This window comes from Adiantum capillus-veneris, chromosome 18 (assembly GCF_014529385.1).
Source record: "Adiantum capillus-veneris isolate H3 chromosome 18, ASM1452938v2, whole genome shotgun sequence".
Taxonomy (NCBI): domain Eukaryota; kingdom Viridiplantae; phylum Streptophyta; class Polypodiopsida; order Polypodiales; family Pteridaceae; genus Adiantum; species Adiantum capillus-veneris.
The window spans coordinates 143,157,588-143,170,296 of NC_140948.1; the positions used below are offsets into that span (position 1 = coordinate 143,157,588).

At 41.7% G+C, this 12,709-nt stretch overlaps 2 protein-coding genes across 2 annotated transcripts; one reads left to right on the forward strand and one right to left on the reverse strand.

Moving 5' to 3' along the window:
* Window positions 1–708: 708 nt before the first annotated feature.
* Window positions 709–1,224, reverse strand: LOC147436555 (uncharacterized). Its single transcript, XM_086488228.1, has 2 exons — window positions 1,150–1,224; window positions 709–1,077 (listed from the first exon to the last, which is right to left on the reverse strand). The coding sequence occupies exons 1-2, from the start codon at window positions 1,222–1,224 to the stop codon at window positions 709–711; spliced, it is 444 nt and encodes a 147-aa protein (XP_086344354.1).
* Window positions 1,225–1,424: 200 nt separating this feature from the next.
* Window positions 1,425–12,222, forward strand: LOC147436556 (uncharacterized). Its single transcript, XM_086487874.1, has 5 exons — window positions 1,425–1,499; window positions 1,572–1,894; window positions 8,876–8,968; window positions 11,795–11,854; window positions 12,138–12,222. Exons 1-5 carry the CDS (start codon window positions 1,425–1,427, stop codon window positions 12,220–12,222), a joined length of 636 nt encoding a protein of 211 aa, XP_086344000.1.
* The last annotated feature ends 487 nt before the right edge of the window (window positions 12,223–12,709 follow it).

Genomic DNA, 12,709 nt, shown 5'->3' on the forward strand with positions numbered 1-12,709 from the left:
CCTTCGATGGACTCCACCTCAAGAAGTGGCATGTTGATGGCCATTAGAGTAAGAAATCTCTTTGTCCATGTTTGTGTGCTTTATATAATGCAGAGACATGGAAGTTGTCTGAAGGAAGTTTTGGAGAGGTCCCTTGTGGATTTGTTTCATAATAACGATCAACAAGAGGTGAAAATTCTAGGCATTGTGAGTGCCATTCTACGCAACCTCAATAGCTCACCCGTGTCTCTTGTTGTCTTTGCCAATAACATGCTTTGTGGATGCATCCCAGCTAGATTGGGAACATGGGTTCAAAGCTGCACGAGATTATCTTCCTTAGCAACTAGCTCACATGTTGCATTATCCCGAACATTGGATTACTTCAAAATTTGATGGTTTTGGATGTTAGCTTTAACAAGTTCAGTAGAACCATGCCTTATACCATTGCAGAGGTGGTGAGTTTAGAGCAACTTGACGTGGTAGTGAACACGTTTATTAGCAAGATAGCTCCATAAATTTGTGCTCTATCCAGCCTAAAGAACTTCCCCTATTACAAACATTTCTCTATTGATGAGGCTTCAAATCATTTGACTCTACCAAGCCCCTGGGTTTTCCATCAATGTGACATGCTCAATTGCATTTAGAGAAGACCAACACAAAAGTCGTTCAAGGAGTGTGCAACTGCCAATTTCATGCGAAGAGTTGGGGCCATGTGCAAAATTGGAAAGTCTACACTACCTTTCTTATGCACATATTGTTACACCTTGGACTACATTGGTAGTCCAACAATGTAGCCAACAAAACGATGAGATCTGCCTCCAGAACCTCTAGGGACACACCCATAAGTTTCAGCAGCAGTATTTCAGCCAAGGTATCTCTTTCGAGGCCTTGCAGAAACAGTTTGAGGTTGGTGAAGTCGGTCATGCTTAATGAGCCAGCCTCTTCCAGCCAGGTAGTTATGTCTGCTTCCCTTAATCCCTGGGAGGATAAATCCTGCACAACTTTAAACAGCGGCTCCCAACGTTCGGGCTTAAGTTCGGAGAGATTCTTCATAAACTGCCAGACAGTATCAAACTTTCCGCCAAGATTGTTTGAAAACTGTTATGTAAACACCACAATTATTCCTCAAGTGATAAGTTTACCAAGCAAACTACATGCAAAGAAACCAACCTCGCAGAGCTTTTCAAAAGCAGGATTTGTATTTTGGCCCTTTGGTGACACGAGAAGCTGACCTCCGTCTCCCATAACCTTTTGAGCTTACGTGTAGGTGAGGTCGAGCACACGAACAGATCGTATAGATACACCCTCAGGGTCTAAGCGTTTCTCTTTCTCCCGTCCTCGTGAAATCTAGGAAAGCGTTAGACGAGAAACGCTTAGACCCTGAGGGTGTATCTATACGATCTGTTCGTGCGGTCGACCTCACCTACACTGAAGCTCAAAAGGTTATGGGAGACGGAGGTCAGCTTCTCGTGTCACCAAAGGGCCAAAATACAAATCGTGCTTTTGAAAAGCTTTGCGAGGTTGGTTTCTTTGCATGTAGTTTGCTTGGTAAACTTATCACTTCAAGAATAATTGTGGTGTTTACGTAACAGTTTTCAAACAATCTTGGCGGAAAGTTTGATATAGTCTGGCAGTTTATGAAGAATCTCTCCGAACTTAAGCCCGAACGTTGGGATCCGCTGTTTAAAGTTGTGCATGATTTATCCTCCCAGGGATTAAGGGAAGCATACATAACTACCTGGCTGGAAAAGGCTGGCTCATTAAGCATGACCGACTTCACCAACCTCAAACTGTTTCTGCAAGGCCTCGAAAGAGATACCTTGGCTAAAATACTGCTGTTGAAACTTATGGGTGCGTCTCTAGAGGTTCTGGAGGCAGATCTCATCATTTTGTTGGCTACATTGTTGGACTACCAATTGAAACTAGTTACCAATTGGACTATCATTTCTTCTCCATTAGCTCTATAACTAGTTTCACTTTTTAAACGACCCTTTTACCATAATCGAGTACTCCCTTTACCATAAACCCCTGATGTTTCTTGTGAACATGTTTTGGCAACCATGCAAATGTACATGGTGTTTCACCTTGAATCACATTTTCACAACATATCATTTCTCCTCCATTAGCTCCATAACTAGTTTCACACCTTTTGGATGACCTTTTTAACATAATCTATTAAACCCCTTTCCAAAACAAAATTACGTAAATCAACACTCAATACAATCTTTAAACACAAAAGTCTTGATTGTGGTGTAAATCTCTTAACAAGCCAATATGAATTTTCACTTTGTTTTGTTTGTTAAGAGCCCTCATATGAATAAACATCCTCTTTGCCTTTTAGTTTGTACAATATTCATTTTGTTTCAGAACCAGACACTATTTGTTGGGACCACATATCACTCTTTTGCATTTTAAGTTTTTTTCCCTTGGTTTTGGAAGACTTAAATCCCTTGTGGGAATCCTGCTGAGTAGGGGGCATACTTATTTGATGAGATTTTGAAATTAATGTCAATGTATAGAAATGTTTTTGCCAAAATTTCTAAAAATAACAATATTTAAAACTGGTATATATATTGCAAAAGGGTTCAAGTCGCTAGAAAGGGCGATATATGACCTGTGTAGCATTTGTAGATAGGGGACTGGATTCATACTATGGGATCTGTAAATAAGGTGTTTCCCATATAGTTGCACGTAGATGACATCCCCCCATAAGTACTATTGAGCCCTTGGGGATTTATGGTTTTGTGTGCCCATGGAATTCTTTTCATGAAGAGTGTTTTAATTTAAAAATATCACATAATGTTAGCATTGCTGTTAAAATAAAGACCATTCATATATTTTTATGACCATGACAGAGAAGAAGAAAGGATCTTTGATCATAGGAATTGTGCTTTTCTTCCTAGAAATGTACCACGTGAGTAATTCAAAGATGGTCTTACAAAGCATGATGTTAGGAATTCTATTTTATATTTTTCTCACATGCAAGGAATGCTCTTGCATCCATTCCTATATGATCCATTCAATAGGAGAACGGTTTGTGTTTGTGAGTTGGATTCATAAGAAAATGGGCTTTGTGTGGTGATACTAAGACCATCCATTCCTATATGCTCCATTTAATACGAGAATGGTTTGTGTTTGTGAGTTGGATTCATAAGAAAATGGGCTTTGTGTGGTGATACTAAGACCAACTTTGGTTAGTCTTTAAAACTAATAAATATGAGATCATTTTGGTACTCTTTGTGCATGAGTAAAATGACCTTGGCTTTTTATTCCATACTCACAATTGTGAGTGGAGATGTTACATTGATTCAGAAAAGTATGTTGTACCTTTGTTGTACGTGTCGAAAACTAGGAACTTGCTTGTGCATTGTGTGCGAGCCTCGAAAGGCTGCAAACACACAACTAGAGAATCCTAGCAAGCTCAAAGAACAATGGTGTGTCACTCACCTCTCAATGCTGCCATCGTGACAGATCCTGTACTGCGAAGAAGAAGGAGCTGTCGCTGATGCCGCGCTCTACCGCCTCGCCGTCGCCGATGTCGTCTCGCAATGCTCGATCACACACACTCTCTCTCTTTCCCTCTCTCTCTCTCTCTAGCATACATACACACATAGAAGGAGAAGGAGACAAAGATGGAGCAAGAGCACTTCTTAGCTTACACCTCCAAGAATGAGGATTTTAGGTCAAAATAGACCTTTTATAAGAGTTTAACCCATTCACACATGGGTGTCCACAAGGGTTGGTCGAAGTAAAAATAGTATCAAATGAGATATGTGGTGCGCCTTTCATCGGCGATCACCCAAGTACCTATAGGACCGACAAGCCCGGTCCCAGACTCAAAACAATGCGATATTTGTGGATGTTTACTGGGCCGACACCCATTTGCCAAGGTCAGCACCAAGCGATGGGGAGTGTTGGGCAGTCGCCAAGCCTCCTATTTGCTCGGTGCTGACTCCACTGTCGCATGTAATGACTTTATCACTAAGGTCAGCACCAAGCGATAGGGAGCATTGGGGAGTCCCCAAGCTTCCTACTTGCCCAGTATTGACTCCACTGCATGACTTGTAATCTCATCACCAAAAGGGTCTCCATCGTCGATTACACCAAGGTCAACACCAAGCGATAGGGAGCGTTGGGTAGTCCCCAAGCTTCCTATTCGCCCAGTAGTGACTCCACTGTATGAGGTTTTTATTGTCGCTTGTAATGGATTTAATACCAAGGTCAACATACCAAGGTCAACACCAAGTGATAGGGAGCGTTGGGCAGTCCCCAAGCTTCTTATTCGCCCATTATTGGCTCCACTGTCTGACTTGTCGGTTAACATGCCCCCCTTCCTGATGTAGATTCTGTCATCGGAGTCTATTGAGATGAAGCCCGTTCGTTGAGGTGGAAGAGCATTTAAGATGAATGTCCTTAGCCTTCTTTAGTCACTGCAAAATCAAACAAAATTGGCATAGTAATTGCATTTTCATATACAATTAAATAGCATATGCAGTTGTAGACAGAGACATTAATTGGTAACAGATTATTAAACAATTTGTCAGCAATAAATATTAAACTGTAATATAATCAAATGCATAAACAATTGTTAAGGTAAAAAACTAAACAAGTATGGGGTCGCTAATTTAACGGTCGAAAGGCATAGAGGTCAATTATTAATACCATGGGCAAGCTTCTCAATTTTCTCTGGTCAATTGAGTTGTTTAATCGCGAGAGCCAAGTATTTCATGTTCGAGGGCTGACTAGAGGCTATACCTAGAAGACCTTGTAGTTAAGCTACGATAAAAGGAATTGCTCATGAAATCATCGGCCGACTTATTTCCTTTTCTTTGACCCCCAAAGTCTTTTCAGAGTGATTCAATTTTGATGTGTGTGCTTATTTTGTATGCCTTGAGTTTTTCCTTTTTAAGGAAAAGCGCCCACACTAGAAACCTCTAGGGCTCTAGTACCATAGGCGATACATGTGAGTGAAGTACCAAATGAAGCTGAGATTTCTCTTCCAGCTTAAGATTTTACATTGTGGCACTTTGATTTTTTTGTTTGTTCGTATTCAACATTTTAATTTTGTAACTTTGGGGGGTCGTATAACATTGTTACCCTCCCCAGGCTCATCACACTAGTAAACTCCGTTTATAATACTTAAGATAAAGGTCAATAATGACTAAGCCCTGTAGAAAGCCCTAGTACATTGCACACAATGCTGCCTAAATTGGATTATGACAAAAAATTATATAGAATCTAATGTTTAATCTAGGTAAATGTGTCGAATATTTTGCTACCAATCACAATTAAAGCATACAAACATGGATTGCAAAAAAGACAACGGACAATGCTAATGGACAAGAAACACATGTTTGTGTTGATGATCGCGCTCGATTCGAAGAGTGAACGAGAGAAAGACTCCATGGAGTTCAAAGTCCTAACATCCTATACACACTAGAAAACACAAAGAATACCTCTAGGAGGCACATCAGTGGGAAGAGGCACCAACCCTTATTGAACACAATCAAACAACATAAGGAACCCTAACCTAATTATTTGCACTTCCCCGACGAGAGAGTGAAGGGAATAGAATATTGTAGAGATTGGGGGGGAACCCTAAGGCTAAACCCCTATCCTCATTATCATCGAGAAAAACAAAGTCATCATCCGTGAGACCATATGTGCCATCCGTGTAATCATGTAACTCTTCCTCATCATTAGAGGCACAAATGTTCACTAAGAACATCAATAGACATCTATAGTCATCTTGGTCAAGCGGGTAGGAGAGACGTCCTCTACTAGGTATGGATCAGTTGTGGTCAAGAGACGTATCAACCATTCTAACTCCTCAAAATTCATTTCACACGCTAGCGTATCTACCAAATCCCATTCACAGGCAAGCATCGGGTAGACTATGTGAAACACTTGTGCAAAGTAAAGAGGGTACCTCTCACCCAAGGTAGGAGTGGACGACTCTTCGTACTAACCATATCTGTACACACAGATAGATGATGGTTAGAGTGAAATTATTATAAGGGTGTGTCAAAAGGTCGTATCTTTGTCCATAATGTGTTTTTATGATTTTGTATTATGTATAGAACTCTTAGGTTTCCAGATTTTTGTTTGGTGGCTCTTGCTCTTTTACTTTGTTTTTTTTTTTTTTTCTGTGAGCATAAGGCTTTATATATACATTCCCTAAGATTGGGAGATTGAGAGGTCAGGGAGGAAGGTTGAGAGGGGAGTGAGCGAATGATGACTATTAGCAGACACTCCCCCCTTCCTTGGGCATATCATACCTTTTGGAATGATATTGTCACCTTTTGAAACCAATTGTTCCAAGTTGTTATGGGTAAAGGCTTTAACCAATAGTTTTCGACCGCCCTATGCATTTCATCTAGTTGTTGCAAGGATGGTAAGGTACTCTCCCATGATTTTATTTGCAATGTTGTTGTAGGTAGTGAACTTACAACGGGGGGTGAAAACTCTTCCTGTTTGTATGGATATGTACAATGGTAGGTGGATTGTGTCGAAGCTTTTATTTCCGTATAGGAACTATATGAAGAGCAAGAAGCTTCATTTGACTTCCCTGTCCCTGAGCTAGGTGGAACAAATCGTTCTTTCTTCGGTACCCAAACTAGCTCTAGAGCGGGTGTGTAGCATTCTGTGATTTTTTTTTTCACGATCGTCAATTCCTTTTGGAGCTACATGATTGGGCTCACATGGGTCAGGTGACAGATAAGAGCACAATTTACATTTTGGCACCTAGATTTTATCATTTCCTTCATAGTAGCCTTGGGCTTCCAATAGTTTTTTAGGAATCCAACGCAATGTTTCTTTACATTTCTTGGAGCAAGTGAGACGTCTCTTACGAGGCTCCTATCTTTTAGCAACACTAGCTATGGACACTAAAGAAGCTTTAGGGACCCACTTGTATGTTTTATTTGTTATATTAGGATGGGTCTTGTGTGTCTCAAGCTTTATTTCAACTATAACAGTTGAAGATCTAGAGAGTTGGGCTATGGGGACATATGGTTCAACCTCCTGAACATGCAATGTTTTCGGTTTTATTTCCTTAAGAGGAAATATCTCAGGGATTATGGCTTGAGTGGCAGAGCTAAAAGTTGGTTTCTGCGTTGTGACACCCCTAGTTCCCCAATCAATAGTGCATTTGGTGGTTATCATCCACGTGTGTCCTAGGGTTATATTACCCTCCATAGTTCCAACATGCATGACCAAAAAGTCTTGAGCTACAACCCCATTGTCATAACTGACAGAAGTGTGCTAGATACAAAAAATTAGAGTTTTTTCTTGTTGACACCCTTGACTTGGATAGTACTCTTAGATAGGGATGGCTTTCTCAACTAACACCACACTCCGTATGACAACAAATTATATTTAGCACTAATGTCTAACAAGGCATTATATAGAACTTTTTCATAGGCGCTATTTAGCTCAATAGGGTATCGTAGATGTGTGTAAGAATCATCCTCTATTTCAACATGGAATGCATGTGTAACTCTCAGGTTGGCCTCTTGTTGGCGTCTTATACGTTGTTGTCGCTCCTTAGCCTCAGCTTGAGCTTGTATCTTCTTCAACTCGGTTTGTGCTTTGGCTGCCTTTTTTTGATGGATGGCACATTGAGCAATCAAATGATCTATGCCACATCGATTACAGATGAGTATCGGCATTGTAGACATGCTCTCTTGATTGGTTTGCATTAGTGTGGTATTCTTTTGTAGCCTAATAGGACACTCAGCCACACGTTGTGGACTTTCACACTCATAGCATTGAAGAGGTTGTCTCTTGGCAGTGTAATTGAGATTTTGGCCTCTTACAACAAGAGCAGCTACTTGATAGACAGGTTTGACTTGTCCCCAATAGTCCTCCACGTAGTATTGTGGACTTTCTTCAAGAGCATCAATCCCATAGGCAATATTAGGGTCTATATCTTCCTCACAGCCTTCCAAACAAGCAATAGATGACTCACAACCCACTTGATTCACATAAGTGATTCTCGGATGTGGTGGTTGCGGTCCTAGCACTGGAGGTGGTAAGGATGTTGTTTGCATAACAATCTGGGTCCTAGGGACCATGTGTTGTGATGTTTATTCAAGAGGTGGCGCTGGCATCAATGCATGCACTCGAGGTGTGTCTGCCCATGCTAAGGTCTATTGGCCATCGCACGCTTAAATACTATGCAATCCTTAGCTTGATGACCATACCTCCCACCACAGGCATTGCAATTCCCATTGAATTTTACTTTAAAAGTAGGGCATTCACTGATACTATGTGGACCATAGCATACTGAGCACCATTGTGGCTCCCTTCTTGGATACATATTATTGTTTTGCAGAGCACAATTGTCTCTAAGACTCTCTTGAATGGCCTTGGTGAGATCTGCTAAAGTCATCTCAGATATCTTTGGCTCCTTAGCAATAGGCTTTAGAGTCATTGGCTGATGCCCCGATGCTTGCGATCTAGTAGATTTAGGCTCAACAAACACTCTTTCTCCTTGAATCATTAAATTATCCTCCAATTATATTGCATTGGTGGTGACTGCTTCCCAACTGGTGATACCTCTAATGACTAGGCCATTGTAGATATCCTCATGTCGTAATCCCCTAATGAATCTATCAAGCAATTGGTTATTATTGAAGCGCTCATTTGGATTGCAATGAGAATTTAAATGCTTCAAGCGATTAATAAAGTCTCTCATAGACTTTTCTTCCTCTTGTTGGGCTTTCTGGAGCTGAGATGCTACACCCCAAAGCACTCCCTCTCGTATGTATTCTTTCAAGAACACTCTCCTAAGAGTAGGATAAATTGTTTTCTCTTGCATCCTTAGTGTTCTATATCAATCCCGAGCCTTCCCACTCAAGGTTAGGCTTAAAGCATTACTCTTATGTAGGTCATTGTGTTCTCCTAGAGAATCGCATATTTGTTCAAACACTTCGATATGCTTTCTCACATCCCCATCTCCACTAAATTTTTGTGAGCTTGGCTATTTGTACTGCCTTAGTTCTAGGCTCTCTATCAGATGTGTTACGCATATTCTCAGCAAATAGATCGACCGATAGCTTGAGAAAATGTTGCCAAGTCACCTAAGTGAGCAAGCCTCGTGGGTGAAGGCACTCCAGAGACTACATATGGAGTAGGTATTGGCATTGGGCTTGGCGCATAGGAAGCCCTTGGGTTCCAAGTTTGGTATGGTGTGGTGCCACGTGGTAACCCAAAGTTCATATCTGTGGCCTAGGCATAACAGACGTCGGATGTGACAAGGCCCCAATAATTTATCTCCAACCTTAAAAATAAGAGAGGGGGGTATCATATTTTGGGGTGAGGGGGGGAAATACATACTATTCCCTATACTTTTCTTTGTTTTATCATGTTCTAGATGCTTGAAGATCTAGCCTATAGCTTTTATCCTATCTTGAACCAAAAATAAAGGCCACAAGTCAACATTACGAACTCTATGCAGTTGAGTCTAACTCTCCAGCTTCTGTAGCCCAACAGTGATTTCCATTTCTAGCCAAGCTGCACCTTCTTGTCCTTAAATGTTGAAAAACTCACGGGAGAGGGGGAGAGAGAGAGAGAGAGAGAGAGAGAGAGAGAGAGAGAGAGAGAGAGAGAGAGAGAGAGAGAGAGAGAGAGAGAGAGAGAGAGAGAGAGAGTGCATAGCACGGAGCCTGCCCGTGCCTTGCCTTGCTTCTGCATGCGAGGGTCTCGTCGTCAGTCCAGTCCACACACACACACACAAAGAGAGAGAGAGAGAGAGAGAGAGAGAGAGAGAGAGAGAGAGGAGAGCACCCTCCCACAACTCTCACTAGCTCCACCCACGATAGTTGTCAGCACTTGCATCGGCCCACATGCAAGATGTCGCCTACACTCACATCCTCCAACCACCCTCTCTATCCCCACTCTTGTCCAGATGGAAAGTGCGAAATAGAGGGATTTGGTGAGATTTCCTTCAAAAGAAAACGGGCACCACCCTACTCTGATCATTAACAGAAAAAAGTTGCTTAGTGTGACTTGCCCTCAGCTACTCAGTAGTGCCCTCTCTCAATGGCCTTGCTGCTCGTGGTATCATATGCCAACAGCTTGCAGAAGCTTGCACAATAGCCCTCAGCGGTCGGGTAGCCCCAAGCTCGGAAGGGCACCAAGGTCGACCGGGCCTCACTCTCTATCTCTCTGTCTTGTTTTTAATTATGTACATCTCCTAATCGTCATTTTGCAGGCCTTGTGATTTCATCACTTTTTTGGCCCGCCCAAAGGGCTAAGGCCAAAGTGATGTGTTCCCTTTTTGGCCTGCTCAAAGGGCAAAGGATATAGAGACGATTATTTTTTGGCCTGCCCAAAGGGCTAAGGTCATAGTGATGTGTTCTATTAGTGAAAAATCTCATATGTAAATTTTTTTGGCCTGCCAAAGGCAAAGGCTGTAGAGATGGGTTTCCTTTTTGCTGTTGGAAAATACAAGGAAAATTAAAGTGAATTTCAGTTTTATCTAAAAATGCACAACTTTTTTCACTACTATACCAAAACAATATTTTTTTAATTAATTGGAAGAGATAAAAGAGAGTCATTAACAAAATAAAACCGATATATTCACGTACGCATCGAATCATGGAAGCATATTTACATCATTAATATTCCACCAAAACTCCACATATTCCGAGATAGGCCACCCCTACTGTATCCTAGAGAGAGGTAGGCTCTCAACTTCGTATTGTCATTTCTCATGATGGCGAGTACAACTTGTTTGTGTTAGAGAGTGAAGAAGTTTGTGTTAGAAAGAGAAGAAGAAGAAGAAGAAGAAGAAGAAGAAGAAGAAGAAGAAGAAGAAGAGAACTTTAACGTCGTAGGAAACTATACCGAGAGACCTTAAAGATCTATGTGATGTGACAAGGAGAGAGATCAAAAGCACAGAGAGTAGAAGTGGCTATGGCGTCTTCCTCTTCTTTGGAAATGATGCATTCATCTGTGTGCTCAAGCTTTGTCGCCCCGTGCTCCAAGCCCTCTATGCTCTTGGCCCCTACTTCAGCATGCGCTGCCTTGACTCTCTCGCTATCCCTTGTAGTCTCTACCTATCATTGTCATCTACCAGTAAGTGATGGCCCTGTTGCCCTTAGCAAGCATACTTTACCTACTCTCTGCAACACCTCAGGCCTTGGCCGACATTGAGGATGATTACAAGTGGGCAACTCAAAGTGTGATCGGGCAAGTGCAAAGCACCTTGGGGTTGGACAAGGTCGATCCTACTCGTGGGGACGCTACCGAAGAGCTTTGCCAGACATCCAACAAGTGGGCCGCAAAATACCTCCGCGAGACAAGATTTTTTGGTAAGCCCTCCTGCAGCAACATTTATTTGGTGTTGGATGCTCTCTCTAGAAATTATATCAATGATGGTGATGGTGCTCCTCTTACGGCCGTAAAGAACGGCACTCATATCCTAGAAGAAGTTGACATTGCAAAGAGGCCTCTAGGGCGAGGCCGTTGAGCTATTCATTATATGTGGGTGCTATATTTGTAAATGATATGTACATCATGAAGCCAGAGTTCTCCATTCTGGTTGGCAAGCTGGTGATCCTTAGTAGTTCACATGGCTATGGCAAATTTAAGGACCTCTACCATTGCGATCTACATGCAGCTTAGAGAGAGATTGCCTTTGTTTTCTAGCAATTTCTTTCTGCTCTTCTGTCTCATAGTTTTGTCACACTATATAATAATCATGATGCCAGATGTATTATTTTACACCTTATTACCAAAGAGAGAGACAATCCAACATAGATTTTTCTGCCGTTTATCTTTGTTAAGCTCTGGAACCGACTGTATACAGGTTTCTACCTGCCCCTCTTCAATACGAGAGCAGAAGGAGCTGCAGCACTCTAGCCTTCAGGTAGTACCACGGTACTGTGGCATCATCCTGCCCTCTCCAAAATGCTCCCTCGCAGAACACAATTTAGGACTTGGCTATAGCGCCTCTGCATTGTTTTTTTGCTTCATGCTTCCATATAAGCAATCACCCTTCTTTCTTTTCCCATTTGTCCCCATGCAGAAGATGAAGTTGTTTCAGTCTAATTGCTTATATGTTGTGTGCCATTTTGAAAGAAGTGATTAAATTAGCATGACATGCTACGAGGCAATCAATGCAGGGTTTGTCAGAGTACGTTGTGATGCAGGACACAAAGAGACGCAGGGGGCCAGAGCATGCAGATGGAAGAGGTCACAGGGGTAGAGCTTGAGCGCAAAGAGGGAGACATGTGAATGAGCCAGAGCATCAAGTGGGAGTTGCACAGGAGGTGACTATGGTTGCTATCTCTCACCCGAGATGAGCTAGAGCTCTGACGATGGCGTCGAGGGTAGTGAGCATGGGTGGCTGGACGCAAGAACGACAGAGGCTTTGCGTTTTTTATCTGGAAAGTTTAGATTCTTCCCAACTAATTAATGAGTTTGGCAATTTAGACCGAGTATGAGCAGACATACTGGCCTCATTTTGTTCATTAGAGGTGTTCTATTCAAGTCGCAACAGAAGATGCTTTTCCATGAAAATAACTTTACAATATGATGGATGTGTTGTTTCTAGTAATGTTTTGCTTCTTTTTCTAGTAATGCTTTTCTTCTTGTAGAGGTTTTATTTTTCATTTTTGAAGACAGCTTTCTCAAATTTGTGTAATTGCTACTCAAATATATATCATATATTTGAGTTTTTGAGAGAAAGACGATCTTTATGTATGTTGTTATGCTTGTGTAG